We start from the raw sequence: 21,728 nt of genomic DNA on the forward strand, positions 1-21,728 counted from the left end.
TATCCACCAGTCCATCCATCCATCCATCCATCCATCCATCCATCCATCCATCCACCCACCTACCCACCCACCTACCTGTCCATCCATCCATCCGCTCATCCACCCATCCACCCACCCACCCACCCATCCACCCATCCACCCATCCACCCATCCACCCAGCCAGCAAATATTTATCAGTATCCGTTCTGTGAAATACAAAGACAAATAAAAACATACTGGCTACCCTTAAGGAGCTTAGAGCATAGTAGGGAAGGAAGGCAAGTAATAATGATTATAAATACTAGTTGAGCCTTGCTATGTTCAATGCATTTTTCATTCCAGTTCCCCAAACCCTTATTCCCATGGGGTGGCACAAAGAGGGCCAGGTGTTATCTGTGCCTGCTGTGGGTTGCATTATAGGAGAGGAGACCTAAGCCTAGGGAACCCAAATATTTCATAATGGACAGTAAGCCTACCTGCTCTTTGCATTGAAGGAAGACACTGTATCTTCTGAGGCTATTTACTTTGCAAGCATTCTTGAAAAGATTGTAACCAAAGTAGTGTCTCTACTCACAAGATGTGCAGAAACACAAAAGACTCTTGGAAAAATGCTTCCCAGCAATGAGAGGTTTTATCTTTTAGGATGACAGTGTTTTGGAAACAGTGAGAAAAAGATACTGAGAGAAGTCCCTAGCCTGGGTTCCCAGACAGCTTTTTACCTTCCTCTGGTAGGACTCAATCCTGGTGTTGGTTACCCTAGACCAGGCCAGTGAAACAGGTAAGTCCAGAAGAGGGAACAGGGGTGGCAGCATTGGACACTCTCTCTTCTACTGGTGAATCAAAAGCTTTACTTTGTGAAAAACATGGATTCATCCTATTAGCATCTTGGAGCAAGTATCTAAATAGAAAAGTAGTCCACCCTTGGTAGGCATGCGGGGTCTGGGGGGTATGTTGTCTACATTTCAATGTGATGATCTCAGGGAAGGAAGGACATTAAAATCTGTTGAGGACCAATAATGTACCAGGCCGTGCAATCATTTCTACAACCTTCATTTCATTTAATCTCATAGGAACTTTTTTTTATTGTGACAAAATACACAAAACATAAAATTTGCCATTGAACTCATATTAAAGTGTATAATTCAGTGGCATTAAGTCCATTCATGAGGTTGTGCAACCGTCACCATGATCTTGTGCCAGAACAATTTCATCACCCCAAACCAGAAGCCCTGTACCTATGAAGCAGTTACTCCACATTCCTCTTGCCCCAGCCCTGGAAACCATTCATTTGTTTCTGTCTCTGTGGCTTTGCCTGTTCTGAATAGTCATCATCATCTTTGATAGAGATCCTGTTATTCCCAGTTTACAGATGAGGAAGCTGCAGCTTGGAGGAGCTCACCTCCTGTTCAAGGTTGCAGAGCTGGCAGGGGGTGGATGCGATGGGTCTCTATGAGCTCCCCAGGTGGAGGAGGAAGGTCGTCAGTCTTGTTGCCCTCACATCACCCTCAGGAGCACACCTGCTGTTACTGTGTTCTGGGAAGAGGAACAGGAGTAGGAGTCCTGCCCACCGGGCTTGAATCAGAGGGAGGCAGGAAGGAGAGGGGGTCCAGGTGGAGAGAGAGTCCAGGCTGTGGGTAGGAGAGGCTAGTAAGCAGCAGGGCTAGGCCCCATGGTGGTGAGAGGCTCTCTCTTGCTAGAGTGGTGCCTGGGGCAGGGCAGCACCAGCAGTGCAGGGGGAGCTTCTAGTGCAGCGGGCTTCGGCCCACACACCCCCATTTAACAGCTTTGTTTACTTGGATGGGCCTCCCCAAGGAGACACTCTGGGAAGGAAGCCAGTTCAGGTTTCTTTTTCTTCAGGGAAACCAGACCTGTCTTTGGTTGAAAGTCTCTCTGGTCTGCTGCCAGCACCTCCAGGCTGTCTGGGGGGCTGAGTGCCTGAGTGAGAGTTCATGAATGGCCTCAGGTCAGAGACATCTGCCAACGAGTGAGCTGAGGGAGCCTTTTGTTCATTTCCTGGGAACCTGCAGGAAGCTGGGGCAGGGCTGCCCACCCACCGCAGGCTGGGCCCTCAACATTCCCTCCTCCTTGAGCCTCACGGGGGTCACTTTCTGGGCCTTTACTCAAGCCGCTGGAACTCGGGGAGCCCCTTTTCTTGCTTGGGGGAGCATGGTAGGTGTTTGGGGGTGTTCCTTCACAGATTCCTAAAACTCAAGAGGCTCACAGTCTCTCTTCTGTGGAATGTGGGCCTCCCCTTACCCTCAGTCTCCCTGGGAAGCAGAGCGGGGAGGAAAATGTGGGCCCATCCTGGGTGTCCTAACTCATCCTCTGTAGAGGGACCCTCCTCCTTGAGTAACTCTCTCACCCAGGGTGTGGCATCCCTTGGTCCCGAGGGTCCTCAGAGGGTTAAGCGTTGAACAAAAAGAGCCCTTCCAGATGGGCTGTGCCGTAGCAGCTGTCGTGAAGGGCCCCGCCAGCCCCCCTGGGCCTCTGGACACAATCATGACTGTATCTGGCTGTACCTGACTCCAATCAGATGAGCTTCGAGGTGAGGCATGTGGCTTCCTTCCGGCAATGAACTGTCTGGGGCGAATGTGACCCCCACAGCTGTCTGTCTGCCTGCCTCCCTCTCACCTGGCATCTCTGGAAGGAATTTCCAATAGCAGCCTGACCCCACGGGTGAGTGTGCTCCTGGGGGTCAGGATGGTGACCTTACAGAACCTAATGAGGGGGCAGGTGGACACGGGAAACACCTGGATGCCTGCAAAGATGATCCTGGGATGAGTACCCTATTCTCACTTGGTATAGCAGGCACAGAGGCAGAGCAGCCCTGGTTCACCCAACCGCGCCACAGGCAGCCATGTAAACTTGAATAAAGAAATCCCTTTGCCTCAATGAGCCCCTTCTCACCTGTAAAAGGGGATAATATGTTGCTGAGTTGCTGTGAGTCTTAAATGAGAGAATACATGTGAAATACCTGGAAAATACATAACAAATATAAGTAGTTATTCCAGAATAACTAATGATAATACTAAATAATATTGACCCTTCAATCTGACACCAACTTAATCTGAAAGAATAAACAGGTTTACTCAGGGCCCAGTATCTCTGGGTGAGTCCTGAACCTGTCCCAGCCTTTCCTGGGCCGTTTCTCTGATATGCCACCTTGTCTGGCCTCTGTTTAACCCAGCAGGGGACTTCACACTCTGTGTTTCTGACTTCCAGACCTCTCTCTGGGAAGCAGCCCCTTGAGCATACAGCTCTATCACTAAAGGCTGCAAGCTGCCTTTCCGATTCTTGAGTGAGCACAGCTGGCGTCTGCTCTCCTTCTTGAGCCTGTTGGACTCCTCACCCTCTCTGCTTAGCTACTTCTGCTTAGAATGATTGAGCATGGATGTCTAATCCTTACTGTCCTGTGGCTCAGGAGGCAGAGTAGTAGCATGGTGCTACTAGTATGCTTTGGACCTAGATGGATGGTTTGGGTTCAGGTGCTGGCTCCATCATCAGCTCACTCCACTGGTGACATGGGGCAAGTGTCTTCACCTCTCTGCCTTAATTTCACCCTTTCTGAGTTGCAGACACAATATTCTTGCCTATCCACTTCAGGGCTATGGGGAAGATGAGATGAGCTATAGACACACAGGACTCAGAATAGAGCAGGGAAGAGGGAAAGGGATTCATGGCTTTTAGTTATTAGCAAGACCTTAAATCCTGTGGGTCTGCCTAGAAACCATCTGGGCTCTGGGCAAAGCCTGGGCGAGGGGGTAGACAGCTGTTCTAGTTTCTAGATATGAGAGCTAGAGCTGGGGGGACGGTAGGAGAGAGGAAGAAAATGAACATTTCTTGGTGCCTGTTGGGTGTCATCCTCCTAGGTGTTTGCGCTGTGTTTATTCCCTTCCCTTGATGAGAACCCTGTGGGGCAAAGGATGTGTTTTGACTCTACGGCCAAGGAGGAAGCCGGATGAGGGAGTGGGACACCTTACCCAGTCTCAGTTAGCACACGATGAGTCAGAGTTCAACACCAGGTGTGTCTAAAAAGCCCATTCTTCCCTCATTACCGTTCACCTCTTCCTATTGGCTGAAACTGTCAGTTCTGAAACAGAAGGGGGACTGTTATTCCAGACCTATTCACCGTCTCCTTGTTTGGACATATTTTAAGAGCCGCCCTAAGCGGTTATGTGACAACCTATAAAAACTAAATACAAGTTCCTCATCGCAAACGTTCCAAACTGCCCTGGCAGCTTTTAGATCAACTTGCTAACCTGCTGAGGGTGGTTCTGCCAGCAATCTGTCCCTCTGTTGACCTGGGGACTTGATTGTACATGTCTATCATTTATGGCCATAACAAAGTTAGAAAGACTCGTGGCTGGTCTATGACATTTGTCACTTAATGTTAACTTGAGCTTTCATTAAAAAGTGTTCCTTTCACCAGAAAAAAAAAAATGAAGACTGCTCTCCTTCACATTAAAAGCCATCTTGAACCTTCTTATGTTTTCTGGGACTTAGACATCTTCAGAAATGAATACTGCAGTTTTCATGAATAGCAATTCCCCAGGCTTGGGTAGACAAAAGTCTCCAGTAGTTGAGGCTGTAGAAATGGGAGCTTGGAAGACAGGGAGCTGGCCCAGGTGGCAAGTGGGAGATGCTTCAGCTATGAAAATCCCAGGAGATGTGCAGCACAGGGCAGTCTAAAAGGACAACCCAAGTCAGCTCATCCCCCAGACGTGAAGAGAGGAGTTAGGTGGCTGACACCGCACAGTTGTGGAGTGCAAGCTGCTCCTGTGAGTGGGGAATGAAATCTGGGGAGCAGAGGGATTCAGAGGAAGGTGGAGACCCAGACCCCTCCCTGGGGAGCTCTCTGGAGGAGGGCTGATGTCAGAGAATGGCACTGGAAAGAAACCCTCTGTGTTTGGTTCCACCGGATCAGGGGCGCTTCTTCTGGAGCAAGGCAGAGGAAGGTGAAAGCAACCTCTTATTGAAATGGTGGAACTTCCCCACATGCTCATCAATTACCAGGCCAAAGTACGTGGAAAGAGCTCCCCTGGCCTTCCCTCCGCAAACCGTCATTCCCGCCTTTCCTTCGTGGTCTGTGGACTGTCATCTCCAGACAAAAGAAAAGGCAGCCAAGCGCAGCCCCTTCACACACCCAGGACACAACAGAGTGGGTGGCAAAAAAAGATCTAGCTGGGGGAGGGGGGAGAGGCAGCTGGCTGCCTCTGAGGCCACAGACAGAGGCCAATGTTCCGTCCTCATCCTAGAATGCTTCAGCTGGGAAGGACCCCAGGGCCTAGCTGCACTCATCTGCCAGGGAGCCAAGATCCAGAGGAGGTGGCGTGAGCATACAGCCCAACACAGGCTGAGCTGTACAATTTGTTCATTCAGCAGCGGGGCCAGTGTCTCTTGGAGCAAAGGTGGGAGCTAACCCTTGCGCAAATTATCTTGGATCTTCTGCAGATATTTGCTTCTGAGGGAGGCAATTCTGGTGGCCTGGGTGAAACTGGCTTACACTGCAAGAGAAACACCTGCTTTGGCTAAAACTACTTTTCTTTTCTTTCTTTAATTTTTTTTTTTTTTTTTTTTGAGACAGAGTATTACTCTGTCTCCCAGGCTGGAGTGCAATGACATGATCTTGGCTCACTGCAACCTCCGCCTTCAGGTACAAGTAATTCTCATGCTTCACACTCCTGAGTAGCTGGGATTATGGGCACCTGTCACCACACACAGCTAATTTTTATATTTTTAATAGAGATAGGGTTTCACCATGTTGGCCAGACTGGTCTTGAACTCCTGGCCTCAAGTGATCCGCCCACCTTGGCCTCCCAAAGTGCTGGAATTACAGGCGTGAGCCACCACACCCGGCCTGAAACTACTTTTCTTTAGGTATATAAGGAAACACCAACTAAACCTCTACCAACAGACAAACCCACGAGTGGATGTGGTCCATGGTGACTGTCCCAGCTCTTCCACTTAGGCTGTGCTCCCCGTGTGTTCTGAGCAGTTTGCTTTGTGTCCTCACAATGGTTCAGTGCAGCAGGCATTGCTATCACTCCCTGTGCCAGTCAGAGCCCTTCAAGAGCAGATGCCAAGATGGGGTTAGATGTCCCCGAGATGTATCGGGCAGGAAGTCCATGAAGGTAAAGGCGGAGGGTTGGTGTGGGTCTGGCATCTGTAGAAGGAAAGACTGGGTAGAAAGAGCCACAGACAGCACTGCGTGGAACTACCCTCCTTGAAGCAAGTCGCTTGTTAGGAGGACTCAGTGTCCAGCAGGAATGGCCTGGAACTAAAGCCCCTGGTGGCCAGTCCCTTTCTGGGCACAGCCTGGGGGATTTGGTGGCCAGGCCTCTGCAGCAGCCATCCCAGCTCCTCTCCCCAGGGTGGAGTGGGGTGACCACAGGAACATCGTCACCCCTACTCTGAACCCTTACTCAAGACGTGGTCAGGCAGGTTCTCTTGAAGGAGGTCTGAACAGCACTTCTGTGGTTTACAGATTAGGAGACTGAGGCAGAACAGTTAAGTCACCTGTCCAAGTGTTTTGGTGGCTGCTGTTGTGAGGAGGAACACATGAGCCTTTGAAAGATTCTGAGTTCATGGAACAAAACGTTTCTGTCTCTTAGATCCATATTTCAAATAATTCACAGTCGTTTCATCGTTGATGTGGCCTGGTTAATGTTGCTACCTGTTCTGATTGACAACTTTCATTCCTGAAAGGCTGCTGGGTGACAGCAGGAATGCCTCTGCACTGTTGGCCCTGTGGGCATTGGATAAGCCTGGGTGCTGGGGCAGGCGCCAGGCCAGGTGCTGGGTGACCTCTGTAGTGAAATGCAGCCCTGGTTTCCTCCAGCCTCTATCTCTCCAGGGGAGATTCACATTATTGAATCTCTACAACATCCTAGAACACCCTAGGCAGGAGGTTTTCTTTATTTTATGTTATATTTTATATATTTTATATTTTATTTTTTAAATTAAATGGTATTTTATTTGAGACAGGGTCTCACTCTGTCATCCAGGCTGGAATGCAGTGGCAAAATCATGGCTCACTGCAGCCTTGAAACCCCCGGGCTCAAGCAATCCTCCGGCCTCAGCCTCCTGGGTAGCTGGATCAGCAGATGCACACCACTACCATCAGCTAATTTTCTTCATGGTTTTGTAGAGTTGAGGTCTCACTAAGTTGCTCAGGCTGGTCTAGAACTCCTGGACTTGAGCAATCCCCCTGCCTTGGTCTCCCAAAGTGCTGGGATTATAGACATCAGCCACGTGTCCAGCTGGCAGGACGTCTTAACATCCTTGTTTTTCGGATGAGGAAACTGAGGCTTGGAGAGGTGAAGACTTACTCAAGATCATACAGTGAATAAAGGGCAGAGCTGGAGTCTGAAGTCAGTCTGACCGGCTGTGAAACCCACACACCGTCCCGATACCATCCAACCCCGTGAGGTGAGGAGTATCGTCCCTGTTTCATTGATGAGGAGACAGAGGCTCAGAGAGGGGGACTCATGTTCTCGAGGTCACACAGCAAGTCCATCGCAGCAGTGGGGCTGGAGTCCAGCCTCTCAGACTCCAAGGGCCCCAGGACAACCTTCCATCCTGGTTCAGCTAAGCGACTGCACTCTGAGGAGGGCACAGGCCCTGGGATGATGGGAACCTTTTGTTCCCTGGTCCCTGATTCCTGACCGCAGTCCCCACCTCCAGCTCTGTGGAGCTGGCAGACGGAGGAACGAGGAGGGACACTCTGCAATACCAGGGTGATCACTGAATCAAAAATTAGGAGGCTGGCCCAAGTCTTTGTGTCACTCTCTTGACCTTGGGTCACTAATCTGTAAAGTGGGGTGGTGACGCAGTGAGGGGAAAGCTTTGGCACCAGCTTGGGGTTGTATGGCCACATGGGGCAAAGCGAGTATTATTATCTTTCTGTTGTCTTCCTCCTGCCCCGTGGCCTGGCCTCAGCGCATCTGCTAGTCTGCAGCAGCAACCAGCGTGGAAAGCCGCCTGGCAGGCCACTCCAGACGGGACCCGCAGCGGGCTCCCCCCAGGTGGCTGGTCTGGCCTGCTGGACCACATTTCTCACGGTTCTCTTGCCCTCCAGCCCTCCCCTCACGGAGCACTCTGCCCCCACCCTGCTTAGGGGAGAGTCTGTGACCCCAGAGCAGGCTTCTGCGCTTCATCCCCCAGGGGGAGATTCCAGAGCAGACAACTCAGCTGCCTTTGTGACTGAAACCGAGAGGAAGTGAAGGAGTATTTATGAAGTCGCCGCCGCAACTTGCCAGGTGCTCTCACTATGCAGTCCTCCCTGCCGCCGTCCCGAGACTGTGATCCTTAGTTTACTTCTGGTGAAAGTAAGGCTCCGAGGGGCCACCCGCCTAAGGGCGTGCAGCTGGAATGCGGGTAGCCAGGACTCCAGCTCTGGTCTGTCTCATTCACTTGGAAGCCAGGCCCCTTTCCTCCCTCCCACTCTGTGTGCGGGAGCTCCGTGGTGGGGCAGCTGCCCCAAGGGAAGGTCCTTCTGACCGCCAGTGTCTGTGGCTGGCCGTCCAGGAGGCAGAGCCAGGACTGGCAGTTTAGGCTCCAAGGACTGCCTCTTCCTCCTGGCTGCCAGGGAGTTTCCAATCATCAGAAGAAACAGTCTCTGGGAACAGCTCTGCCACCGGTCCCAGCCCTGCCCCAGCCTCTGAGCAACTGGAGCCCAGATGCCCTGGCTCACCCTAAGCTATCCCTAAGCACGGGTGGGCCTGAAGGAGGCTCCCTACTGGGCATGGGCGAGGATCTTGGTCTTCCAGGTGGGACCCTGCCTGCCAGGGGACAGCCTCTAAGGTGGGTGGGAAAGAGCTCTGTACTTGGGTTAACAAATGTGGCTTCTAGCCCTGCTCCATCAAGGGCCAGCACGTGACTTTAAACAGGTCTCTTCTCTCTGAGCGTTCATTTCTTGGTCTACAAAATGGGATCCTAACCTCTCCTCACTGCAGTGTGGGAGGGAAAATGAGTCAAGGCATGAAAGTGCTGGAAATGGAAAGCCCTGGGCAGGACCTGCTCCATAATTTGCCAAGTTCGGTGCAAAAATGAAAAGGTGGGGCCGGGAGCCCTGGATCACACCTGTAATCCCAGCACTTTGGGAGACTGAGGCAGGCAGATCACTTCAGGTCAGGAATTTGAGACTAGCCTGGCTACCATGGGGAAACCCTGTCTGTACAAAAAATACAAAAAATTAGCCAGGCGTGGTAGTGCGCCTGTAGTCCCAGCTATGCGGGAGGCTGAGGTGGGAGGATGGCTTGAGCTTGGGAGGTGGAGGCTGCAATGAGCTATGATTGCGCCACTGTACTCCAGCCTGGGCGACAGAGCGAGACCCGTTCAATAATACGTAACAACACAGCATAACATAAAATAAAATAAAACTAAACAAAATAAAACAAAACAAAATAAAATGTAAATAAAAAATAAAAATGAAAAAGTGGGTCCCCTTGTTCACAAATTGTGAATTTCAAGGCCGTGGTGGCAGAGCGTTAAACCAAGCTCAGGGTCGCACGCCCTGAAGCCAGGGCTGCGCTGAGGTCCGGCGCCGTGGAGGGTCCCGCTGAGCCACCGCTTTGGCTCCCTGGCCCGGTCCTGAGATCCACGCGGCGGATCCCTGCGCATTTGGCGGGGCGCCGGCTCCATCTAGCGGCGCAATGACGAACAGCACCTGCCGCTCACACCCTGGGGGGCCTGGGGGCGCCTTAGACTCACACCAGCCGCAAGGTTTTCATCCGTCTCCATCGGTCACCACGTTCTCTCCATGGTCCTCCAGAGTCTCTCACATTGCTCCTGCCCCGTCATGAGTACTTTGGTCTCCTCATTCGCTCACTCGCCCTGTTTTCTCAGGTGGTCCGGGAGGGCGGTGCAATTCTTTGAGTTTCCCAGGGTCCCTCCCAAGCTATTCTCTTGGGGTCTCTGGAGGCACACTGCCTGTAGCCCCTTTCCAGCCTGCAGCGCCATCTCACAGCACCACCTCCTCGGAGCCCCTCTGCGGCTTTCTGCCACCTGCCGGGCAGGCCCGTTTCCTTCGTCCGGCATTCCAGCCCGCCTGTCCCATCCTGCGGTGTCCCGTTTCCGCCCCGGCCCGCCTGTCAGCCTTCAGCGTCCCTGCAGCCTCTGCTCCGCGCACACCACTCCCCTTCGCAAGACTTCCCTTCTCCTGCCCGCCTTCCTCCCGGCCCACCAGAACCCCCGGGGTTGTCCTCCCTTTGTGTGAACAGCGGTGCGGAGGTGTTGGAGACAAAACGCCTCTGTTGGAGTCGGAGGTAGCTAGATTAGGGGTGCGCATAGCATGGGCTTTGGGATTGGACCTGCGGACCTGAAACCTGTCTCCATTACTTCTGAGTCGGTTTCCTTGTGGAGAAAGTGCGACATCAAATGAAACAGGATTTTTTTTCTTGGTGAGAATTAATTAGATAATTTATATTAGGCATTCAGAGTGGTGACCGGCTCATTCTAAGCACCGAATAAGCGTTGCTATGGTCATTATCATTATCATTATTAAGTTCTGTACTCATTAATTACTGGCAGCGCGACCTCGGGCTGGTGGCTTTACCTTGAGCTCTCCCTGTCTGGAAAAAGGGTAGTTTATTTCTATTTCTGTGTCAGAGGGTGGTCGTGATAGTAAATTAGGTGCTGTTCTCAGGCGCTGACAGTAGGAGTTGCTCCAGAAATGCTGTCCCTCTGTCCCTCAGCTGTCTACCCTGCTCTGAGCACTCATCAGGGTGCCCCTGCACAGTTCCTTCTCAGTTATCTAGAATTATCTAATTTTGGTAGTTTTTTTTTTTTTTTTTTTTTGAGACAGAGTCTCACTGTATCACCCAGGCTGGAATGCAGTGGTGAGATCATGGCTCGTGACAGCCTTGACCTCCTGGGCTCAAGCGATCCTTCTGCCTCAGCCTCCAGAGTAGCTAGGACTACAGGTGCGCTCCACCACACCCAGCTAATTTTCTTCATTTTTTGTAGAGACAGCGTCTTACTATGTTGCATAGGGTAGTCTAGAACTCCTGGGCTCAAGTGATTCTCTCATTGTGGCCTCCCAAAATGCTGGGATTACAGGCCATGCCCAGCCTGATAACAGTTGTTAAACGTCTATGTTTCCTCAATCAAACATTAACACCCTGAAGGACATATTTTGGTTTTAATGCGTGTATTAGTCAAGGTTCTCCAGGTAAACAGAACTAACAGGGTGTGTGTGTGTGTGTGTGTGTGTGTGTGTGTGTGTAGAGAGAGACAGATGGACAGACAGACACACCCCCAGACTGATTTATTTTAAGGAATGGGTTTGTGATTGTGGGGACTGACAAAATCGAGACCAGGGAAGCGCTGATGCTGCTGTCCCGAATCGTGTGGCAGTCTGGAGGTAGAGTTCTCTCTTCCTTGGGGGCTTCTGTTCTCTCAGTTGAGGCCTTCAACTGACTGGATAAGGCCCACCCACATTATAGAAGATAGCTTGCTGTACTCAAAGTCTACTGATTTAAATGTTAATCTCAGCTGAAAAACACCTCCACAGCAATGCCAAACAGACTGATGTTTGACTAAAAACTGGTTACCATGGCCTCGTCAAGTTAACGCATAAAATTTGCCATCACGGTGGGCTGACATTTACTACATAAGGACTTTATCCCCTTTATTCGTTCCTCCTCTGCCCTCCCCCCTTCAGCTCCCCACTTCGTTCTTTCCTCCTTTCACTTTCTTTGTCGACCACAGTAAGTTTAGTGTCCTCTCTGCTCTTCTGCATAGAATCCACAACTGTCTTTCGCCAGCTCTCCCCCAGCCCTTGCCTATTCGGTGTCATTGTGGACAGTAAGGGGCTTTGGCCCTGAGGTTGGGCAGGGAGTGGGTTGGGGTGGACTGCGTACTCTCTGTTCTTAAACCCCTGCCTCAAAATCCTTATCCCCCTTTAGGCATTCTCATGAACACCAGCTGAATGTGGTTCACACTGGAGGGAAGGGTGATACAGGATTGCAGTCCTATGTTTCTCATCCGCACTAGTCTGGAGAAGGGGTCCTGACTGGGCTTTGGGATGAGGGCAGAAGGGGTAGACTGGAGTTGGCAGGCTTCCTGCTGGGAGTAGAGAGTGATGAGATGTAGCTGGAGAAACGTGGTGGGGAATAAAGTGGCCAGAAGAAACACCAGAGGGTTAGACCGTGGGGCTTATTAATGGAAAGTGTCAGGTTGCAAGTTACAGAAAGTTCAACTAGAATTGCCTTTAAAAAGTGAATTTTGGCCTGGTGTGGTGGCTCACACCTGTAATCCTAGCACTTTGGGAGGCCGAGGCGGTCAGATCACCTGAGGTCAGCAGTTTGAGGCCAACCTGGCCAATTTGGCGAAATCCTGTCTGTACTAAAAATACAAAAATTAGCCAGGTGTGGTGGCACGCACTTGTAATCCCAGCTACTTGGGAGGCTGAGGGAAGAGAATTGCTTGAACCCAGGAGGCGGAGGTTGCAATGAGCAGAGGTCGCACCACTGCACTCCAACCTGGACAACAGAGTGAGACTCTGTCTCAAAAAAAAAAAAAAAAAAAAAAAGAGGCATATTTCTTGATATTTATGGATATGTGCAACAAACACTAGAAGTAAATGTAACTTCAGATGAAGCTTGATCAACAGTTCAATGACATCAGCAACCCATTCTTTCATCCCTCTGCCTTGATCACTGTGGTCTCTTACCTGCATTTCTAACTTGTCTTCCCTGTGGATTAGAAAATGGTGGCCTATAGGTCCCAGGGCTCTGTGTTTTTCATTCATGTCCAGCAGGATAATGAGCAACTCTCATTGTTCTCAGTAAAAGCCCTAACATTCCATGCTATTTGCATGAGCTTAGGGTTTAAGCCTATTCCTAAAATTTCACCGCGGCCAGAGGCATGGGAGGTAATGATTGGCTTAGCCTTGGTCCCTATATTTTATTCTAGAATGGGACCTGTAGCATATCATGGGTCTTCAGAATCCTACCCGGTGGGCTGGCTGCCTCTAGGGTTCCCTGCAGTCTTTAAGTTCTGAGCTTTGTTGGTTCCCAGTAAGGTAATGGAGCAAAGTGCAGGGCTTGCTGAGGTCTGCCAGTTAGGATGAGCCTTATTTTGATGTGGAAGGACATATTTCAACTCCTCTAAGAAACCCATATGGCCATCTTTGCACATGTCCTTGGCATGATTCCTTTTACAGGAGGAGTAATTTGGCTCAGATTTGTGGGTTTGTTTTCATTGCTTTTTACTAATAGTTTTCATAGCATCTGCTTCCTAACACCTTCTGGTGTTTGTATATCATCAGAGCTAGTTTTAGGAAGGTGGAGAATGGTCTTTATGCTCTGTAAGAAATAAAGCTGGGCATGGATTTTGGAGCTTGGCAGACTTTTAAGCTCACTTCCTGCTGTGTATATAAGTCCTTCTATGAGTCTGGGCATCATTTTTTTCATCTGAAAAATAGGTGCCTAGGATACCTGCCCCACAGGGTTGTCATGAGACTCAAGAAAGATGTTGTCCATGGAGAACCCCCTGATCCAAATCATGTCAAGCTCAGTGGTCTGCTCTTCAGAGAAGCCTTACTCTCCACCCCTCTAAAGTAGCCCACAGCCATCCTGTGTACTCTTTGCCATGTCACACATTTATTCATGCCATTTCATCTAAAATAATTTCATTTGTTGTCAGTTTCCTCCTGCCAGAATATGAGGTTTATGAAAGCAGGACACATGCCTGTCTTATTCATCGTAAGTTACTGTTGTGAGCAACTGGGGCTCAGTCCTACCAGGGAAGCCTAGGAGATGGTATAGAAGAGACCTCAGCTTTCTTCCTGCTGAAAGGAGAGGGATTTGGAGTATTTGTCCACCAGCTCTCATCAGTCATTGGCCAAGGCCTTCTCCTACGAGGTGTTAATAACCTAATTCTTTGGCCTGGCATGTCCACGGCAGAATGGGCCTGTGTCTTAGTCCATTTGTATAGCTATAAGGAACACCCATGGCTGGATAATTTATAAAGAAAAAAAGACTAATTTGGCTCATGTTTCTGGCGGCTGGAAAGTGTGATTGGCATCTGCATTTGGTGAGGGCTTCAGGCTGCTTCCACTTGTAGTGGAAGGGTGAAGGGGAGCTGGGTGTGCGCAGATCACATGGTGAGAGAGGAAGTGAGGAGTGGGGCGTGGGTGGTGGTGGTGATGCCAGGCTCTTTAACAACCACCTCTTGAGGGAATTAACAGAGTAAGAACTCACTCAGCCCCAAGAGAGGGCCTTCATCTGGTCCTGAGGGATCTGCCCCCATGACCCAAACACCTTCTCTTAGGCCCCCTTTCAACATTGGAGATAAATGTCAACATGAGGCTTAGAGAGTCAAATACCCAAAACATAGCGGGCTGTCATGGACACACTCTGTGATGGTTAGAGTCACAGACAAAAACTCTCGGGTGGTTGCACTTGGCAGCAGTTGAGTCTACCTGCAGGGTGATGGTGAGCACCAAGGGGATTGGGCAAAGTGGCCGTAGCACCTTCTGCACAGTTGAGTCCCCATCTGCAGGCGTGATGGTGAGAATTTGTTGGACAGTTCAAGAGGGGCAGGATCCCTCCAAGAAGACAAGTGGGAGATGAGGCCAATACCCTATCATTGCTGCAATGTGTCCTTTCCCCGCTGTTCATTAGGACAACCATCTCCCTTTCTGTTGTTTATCCATCTGAGGACTACTTTTAAAACCTCCTTCCGGCTGGGCACGGTAGCTCATGCCTGTTATCCCAGCACTTTGGGAGGACAAGGCGAGTGGATCACGAGGTCAGGAGATCGAGACCATCCTGGCTAACACAGTGAAACCCCGCCTCTACTAAAAATACAAAAATTAGCCCGGCATTGTGGCAGGCGCCTGTAGTCCCAGTTACTCAGGAGGCTGAGACAGGAGACTGGTGTGAACCCAGGAGACAGAGCTTGCAGTGAGCCAAGTTCGTACCACTGCACTCCAGCCTGGGCAACAGCGTGAGACTCTGTCTCAAAAAACAAAACAAAACAAAACTCCCTTCCACAATGAATTCTCTCTGAGTATCTAAGCTGCTGGTTTTCCTCTCAGTTTTAAGTGCCCAGGGCTGATGCTGGTGTCTTACTCATGGTCTAGCTAACACATGGAGAGGGGTACCAGTCCTTCCTCTCCTCTAGAGCAGGAGTTTGCAGCCCTAGGTGTACATTGGAATCACCTGGCAAGCCTTTAAAGCATACTGATGATCAAGGCCCCACCTCTAGATATTCTGATGCAATTCATTTGGGATAAGGCCCAGGCATTTGGCACTTCAAAAAAATTCGCCTACTCTGCTCCCCAGGTGATTCTGACATGCAGCCAGTGGGGAAGGAAGGGAGCCACTGACCTAGATCTTTTTTTTTTTGAGACAGAGTTTTGCTCTTGTTGCCCAGGCTGGAGTGCAATGGTGCGATCTTGGCTCACCGCAACCTCCACCTCCCAGATTCAAGTGATTCTCCTGCCTCAGCCTCCCGAGTAGCTGGGATTACAGGCACCTGTCACCACACCTGGCTAATATTTGTATTTTTTAGTGGAGATGGAGTTTCTCCATGTTGGTCAGGCTGGTCTGGAACTCCCGACCTCAGGTGATCCGCCGACCTCGGCCTCCCAAAAAGTTGGAATTACAGGCATGAGCCACCACTCCTGGCCTGATTTAGACCTTGTACAGGCACCTGGGACAGGCATCTGAAAAGATCAGAGGTATCCGGCTTCAGAAGCAGCTTGATCTAGCAGATCAATGATGTCATGAAAGGCTCGTTTCTGCTTGTTTTTTTTTTTTTTTTCCATCTCTCTGCCTTGCCTTATGTGATGTCTGGCTTATTAACCCTCTGATTATTAAATAAACTCTCAGAATTCCTAAACAGTTGCCGGCATGTCTTAGGGCTGTGTGCGTTCTCATTCATGTCCGGTGAGGGAGGACATCTTTGTCTCATCATCCCAGCACAAGTTTGGAGAGATTCAGGTTGTTTGAACCAGTGTGGGTCTCAAGCCTATCCCTGAATTGATCCTTGTGGCCAGGGGCATGGCTCAGACCATGCACTTCATTCCCAGCTCTAGATGTGTCAGTTTGCCACCTTAGCCCTGTGTGCCCAGTACACCCACCTGGGTGGCCTCTAAAGAATTCTGATGCCCAGGTCCCCACCTTCAGGGATGTTCCTTCAGTTGGGCTACTGTGGCACCCAGGTGTTTGCATTGTTCAAAGTTCCCAGGTGATTCTGACATGCAGCCAGGATAGAGAACATACATCTTGTAGATACAGGGTAGACATCATATAGCCTCAAGATGCAGGTTAGGACCCCATATGGGAAGAGTCTCGGGAACAGATCCTCTCCTGGGCCTAAGTGGATGCCTTGCTGGGGACCAGCCACGTGCCCAGAAGCCTTAAGGGACCACATGGTTACATGCAGGAAGCCCAAACAGACGAACAGGTCTGGACTATCCAACAAATTCTCATCATCACACCTACAGTTTCCAACCATAAGAGGCAGCAGCCAATGGCCATCTGAGTGAGATGTGTCATGAATGCAGGAGATGTTTTGGTGGGCTGCCCCTGCCAGTGACCACGGCTGCCTGAGACATTTCCCTTCTCTGCATCTCTTTCCCCATCTGTTACACAGACTCAAAGAATACCGATGCCTCTCTGAACTGACTTAAGATGAATGAGATTTGTGGGAAGTATCCTCATCCTTGGGGTGAGGCAGAATCCCCTTATAGGAAGGGTCTGTGATAGAGTGAGAAGAGTTTAGTCTCCCTATGGAGTCTCTCTCAGCTGTGCTACCTTATGCAGGTCCCCCTTACCTCTCTGAGCTTCAGCAACCTCTTCCGTACAACCAGCACTCTACTATCTGGAATGCCCAGGACTCTACCATCTGGAATGCCCAGTACTCTACCATCTGGAATACTCCACATGAGCATGAAATAAGATAATGTATATAAAGCCCCTAGTGCAGCACCTGGCACTAAATAGGGCTTCAGTAAATTGCTTTCCTTCCCAGAATGCTACTGTTAGCTTTTAATCTTTTAAATGTGATGTCAAATGGGGAAACCAAGACCCACAGTGTTCAGCATGAGTAATCATTTGCTGGTTATAGGCTGAAGCTGCTTGATCATCCTCTAGACCCTAAAATCTCTCAGCAGGAGGCCCTGTTATCCTCTTCATCTCTGCACTCCCACTCACACCACAGAGGCTCCAGACTTTTCATATCAGAGGGTCTTAGAGGTGGCAATCTTTTTGGAAGCAAAGTGTTGTGAAGGGTCTTGTCTTGAAGTTGCATTTGTATTTGGGTCAGATGTTTGCTGGGGATGGCTTGGGGGCTGGGGAGGATGAAGTCACTGCCTGGCACAGGCCTGGCACAATGTAAGTACAGTTGACCCTCTGACAATATGAGTTTAAACTGCATGGGTCCACTTACATGCAGATTGTTTTCAACCAAACATGATAGAAAATGCAGTATTTCTAGGATGTGAAACCTGCATATATGGAGGCCCAAGGTTTTGAAAATATGAGCTCCTCAGGGCCGGCTGTGGGACTTGAGTATCTGCAGATTTTGGTATGGGGAGTCCTGGAACCGATCCTTCACACATACAGAGGAACAACTGCACTAATAATTGGCTGTCAAGTGAATGGACTAGCCTTCCCTTTTCACAGCTTACCTCTCTTACCTAATGGAGTCATGAAGAAGTGATTGAGAGTGTAAGAAATAGTTCTGTTTATTGGTTAGAACATGGTATAAAATTACAGCAATTTGCAGGCATTCTGGACTTCTCGGGAGGGACATGCAGTGCTGGGCTCAAGCAGGGGATGTGGTGGAGATATGGACCACTGGGCAATGGCTCACTTCCTAAACATATTAAAGGACTTGCACTACCAGCACAAATGCCAGTGTGAGAGAATTATTGGCCCTCGTTTCTGGAAACAAATGACATGGGCAGTTTGGGTCATCAGAAAATGCCACGCTTAATAATTCAGTCCTATCCCACATATGTTAGGTGCTGGCTCTCCCAATCTGGTTATGACAGATCCTAATTGTTCTGGATAACTCTCATTCTTCCCACCAAAGGAAGAGAAACAGGCACATTGGTTTGGGAGGCCATCAGATGATGGTGTGCATCTGGCTCAGGTCCTCTTGCTTCCAGATTCACCAAAGTTTGCCTGACTTGGAGGCAGTGGGCTGGGGGCATGTAAGCAGAATATTTTGTGCACTACTGTTTAAGCTCAAGCAGAGGGACCTTCCATAGGGCAGTAGTGTGAGAAGATGAGCATGCTTCCAAAACAAACTCAAATTTCATCTTGTCTCTCTCAAGAAGAAGAAGGAGGAAGAGGTGGCAATCAGAGACTGAGCCACATAATGCTGGGTTCCATAGAAAGTCTTCAGCAGAGAATTCTTCCAAAGTGTGAAAGGTGTTTCTGTCCCAAGAGTTGATGTGTAAAATCAGAACGAGGGCAGATCAGGGTGTTAAGGTAGTTGTTTAGTACAATGTCTCTGAGAACTGAATGGCTGAGTGTCACCAGTTACATGACATTTTGAAACAGCTGGAGAGACCTCATGATGTTGTCATCCTGGGAGAAAAGGAGGGGAAGAGGATGGTTAGAACTCTGAGTCCCCTCCCTGAGAGCTCTGTAACTCTGGTGAGCAAATCTCAAGCATGGGTTTCCTATATGGGGAAAACTCTACAAGGGTATGAAAAACAAGAAGTAAGGATGGGGACATAAAAAGTGATCAGCTCAAAGTAAAAAGCACCACCTGTAGCCTTAAAGAGGAATTCAGAAGAAACAAATCATCTAGTAAAATAGTGAGTTCTTTTAAGAAGCTCTGAACAACTACATTTCATAAAATTATTTTTATACATCCACTGAAATGATTGTATTTTTTCCCTTTTTATTCTATTAATGTGATTAATTACACTGACCAATTATGAATGTTAAACCAACCTTGCCTTCCTGGAATACTGCTTTAGATCCTACACATTTTGATAAGTCATATTTTTATTTTATTTTGATTCAAGATATTTTCTTCTCTGAACCATGAATTAGAAGTTTATTGCTTAATACCTAACATTTGAGGATTTTTCTACATTCAATACTATACCTCAGAGAATAAATAATAGAAAAATGTAAAATACAGAACATGCAATGGAGACATACAATAAGAAAACCCCCCAAAGCTCTCTCTTTCAAAAAAATCAATAAAGTAGATAAATGCTTATTAAGACTGCTTTTCAAATTATTAATATCAGAAATGAAAAGGTTAATGTCAGTATAGGCTTATTTGGCTCATTATTCTGGCAGATGGAAAGTTTAGTTGAGCATCTGCATCTGGTGAGGGTTTCAGGCTGCTTTGACTCACAGTAGAAAGTGAAGGGGAGCTGGGTGTGCAGAGATCCCATGGTGAGAGAGGAAGGAAGGTTGGGGGTGGGGAAGGTGCCAGGCTGTTTTACAACCAGCTCTCGAGGGAACTAACAGAGTGAGAACTCACCGCCAAGGGGGTCAATGTTCATTCCATTCTAGTTGTTAAATATCTTGGATATCACCCTGCATATAGGACATCTACATAACAGGGTGGCTGTGATGTTTATGTATGTGCTTGAAACTCGGTGGGGGCTCAGTATGTGCTAGTAACTTCTCCCCTGCTTTCTTACATTTGCTATTCTTCTTGGCTGGAGCGCAGAGTAACTGTGTACATTTTTAAAATAATATAGGGGTACAAATGGATTTCTCAAAAGTAGATGAAGCAATTATTTCCAGTTCAGTCTCTGGTGACTCTGGGGCTGGTCTATTGGTTAGACTTAATGAAAGTTGTGTTCCCAGGACCAGCATTGCTGGCGTGACTGGGGAGAATGTGAGAAAAGTAACATTTCAGGCCCCACCCCAGACCTACGGACTTAGAATCTGCATTTTAACAAGATCTTTAAGGATATGGTTTCACACATTAAATTTTTAGAAGCCTTGGTTGAGGGCATTTGTGTTAAAGTGACCCAGATCTAGAGTCTTTGGGATTGAGGCCTGGAAATATACATTTTCAGAATCATTCCAGGCAATTTTTATGCACACTGTGGTTTGAGAATCACACAGTTGTAGATTTCCCCGCCCCGCTCCCAGCTGCTTCCTTGTAGTCTGGGGAATGGGTCATCAAGCCAGAGGCAGGCTAAAAAATAATGGTGTTGCCCTCCTGGGAAGTCTGTTTTCACAGAGACCCCCTGTGAGTTTTCACATCCACATCCCCCTAGACCCCTACTTAGGCTCTCTGTTCAGTCCTGTGCTTAGCCAAGACCAATCACAGGCCAGGTTGAGGAGTGGAACTGCTGGACTTCACAGTTGTTGCTAGTGTTGTTGGCTCTGATGGGAGGGGTTGTGGGTATGTGCAGGTTTCTCATCACCTTCCTTCTGCAGGTCCCCAGGCCCCAGGTTTCCTTTCCCAGATGTAGAATTATTGTGCCCTGAGATCTCTCCTTACCTCCTGACATGATTCAAGAAATTCATCTAAAGTTACGATGCCATCTTTATTTTTGTCCATTTTCTGAAAGACAAAACAGAAAGCACTTTACGGAATCTGGTGATCTCCATTCCAAAGCTTACTCTCCTGCTTTCTTGCTGGAGCACATTTCATTCATTGCATTAACCAACTTTGCCCTGAGAATGAGAGTTGTCTTTCACTGGCCAGACAACTCCAGTTAGGTCCTGATTACAACACTTTGACCCCCGTGAGTTTCCTTAAATCAAAAGACTTGCTCTGGACACTCATCACCTCACTTCTGGCTTATTCTGCTTCTTCTGTAGACTCCCTGCTACCCTGTCCATCTGGCAGAACACTGGGCACTAGAGGTTCTGATTCTGGCCTGGTACCTGCTGTACAGGCCAGAGAGGATTCTCTTTTCCCATCTGCAAAGTGGAAAGTTGGGCTAGAGTGAGCTCTGATATTCTCTGATACTCTACCACTAGACAATTTTTTCCTAAAATGCCCCAATGATCATACCACTCCCTTAGTCAAGGATCAGCAGTAGTTGCCCATCCTGCACCAGAGCAAGGCCAAACTCTTGCAGTTAAGGTCTCATAATCTGGCCCTATCCTAGTTTCCAATCTTGTTTCCCCTTACTTCCCAGACACAAATGCTTAGCACCTCCACAATTGTAATTAGTGAATTCTTTTGTGTTTACTCTGATCCCCTAATTTTTATGGATTTAGAGTTCACACTATACCACTAATATTTAATACTATACTTTCTTGTTCTCTTCTGTCATGTACACTTGCAGCTTAAGGAGATCATCTGTTTCTTGAGGACCATGTATCTGATAGTTCTTTTCAGTTTCCAGCCATGCTTAGTACAGGGTTGGACACAAATCACTTGCTCAGATGCTCGTGGGTTGACTTGATCTAGGCTGGGCTTGCAGCTCACGTGCAGGGTGTGTACACTTACCTGGAAGAAGACGTCCACGTGCTGCCTTGGAGTGTCCTCTTTGAGCACAGGATATGTGTATTTCCCCATCATATCATAGATGGCTTTGACAATGTCCATCATCTCCTGGAGCAGGGACATAAAAGCACACAGTGTGGGAACCAAGAGGTCAAGCTCTTCCTAGGCGACAGAGTTTGGGGCTCCTTGTGTCCCTTGGCAATGAAAGTGATTAAAAGGTGAGGTCCTTCTTTAGCAGGTGATAGGGAGATAGAAAGCAAGCAGAAGGGCTATACTGTGGGAGCCCTTCTTAGGGAGGAGATGGTAGACAATCCTTAAAGCCTGCAGAGGCTCATGGGTAGGTTACCTCA

The 21,728-nt window shown here is 48.8% G+C and overlaps 1 protein-coding gene across 3 annotated transcripts in view; it reads right to left on the reverse strand.

Moving 5' to 3' along the window:
- Positions 1-17,659: 17,659 nt before the first annotated feature.
- KCNIP1 (potassium voltage-gated channel interacting protein 1) overlaps positions 17,660-21,728 on the reverse strand; it is a 233,040-nt gene continuing 228,971 nt past the window's right edge. For all 3 annotated transcript variants that reach the window (XM_008015278.3, XM_008015276.3, XM_008015280.3), the window contains 3 exons: positions 21,382-21,486; positions 20,422-20,484; positions 17,660-18,527 (listed from right to left, as the gene is read on the reverse strand). In XM_008015278.3, the coding sequence (XP_008013469.1) occupies positions 18,480-18,527; positions 20,422-20,484; positions 21,382-21,486 (216 nt within the window). In that variant the 3' untranslated portion in view covers positions 17,660-18,479. The remainder of the gene's footprint in view (positions 18,528-20,421; positions 20,485-21,381; positions 21,487-21,728) is intronic.

This window comes from Chlorocebus sabaeus, chromosome 23 (genome assembly GCF_047675955.1).
Source record: "Chlorocebus sabaeus isolate Y175 chromosome 23, mChlSab1.0.hap1, whole genome shotgun sequence".
In the NCBI taxonomy this organism is placed as follows: domain Eukaryota; kingdom Metazoa; phylum Chordata; class Mammalia; order Primates; family Cercopithecidae; genus Chlorocebus; species Chlorocebus sabaeus.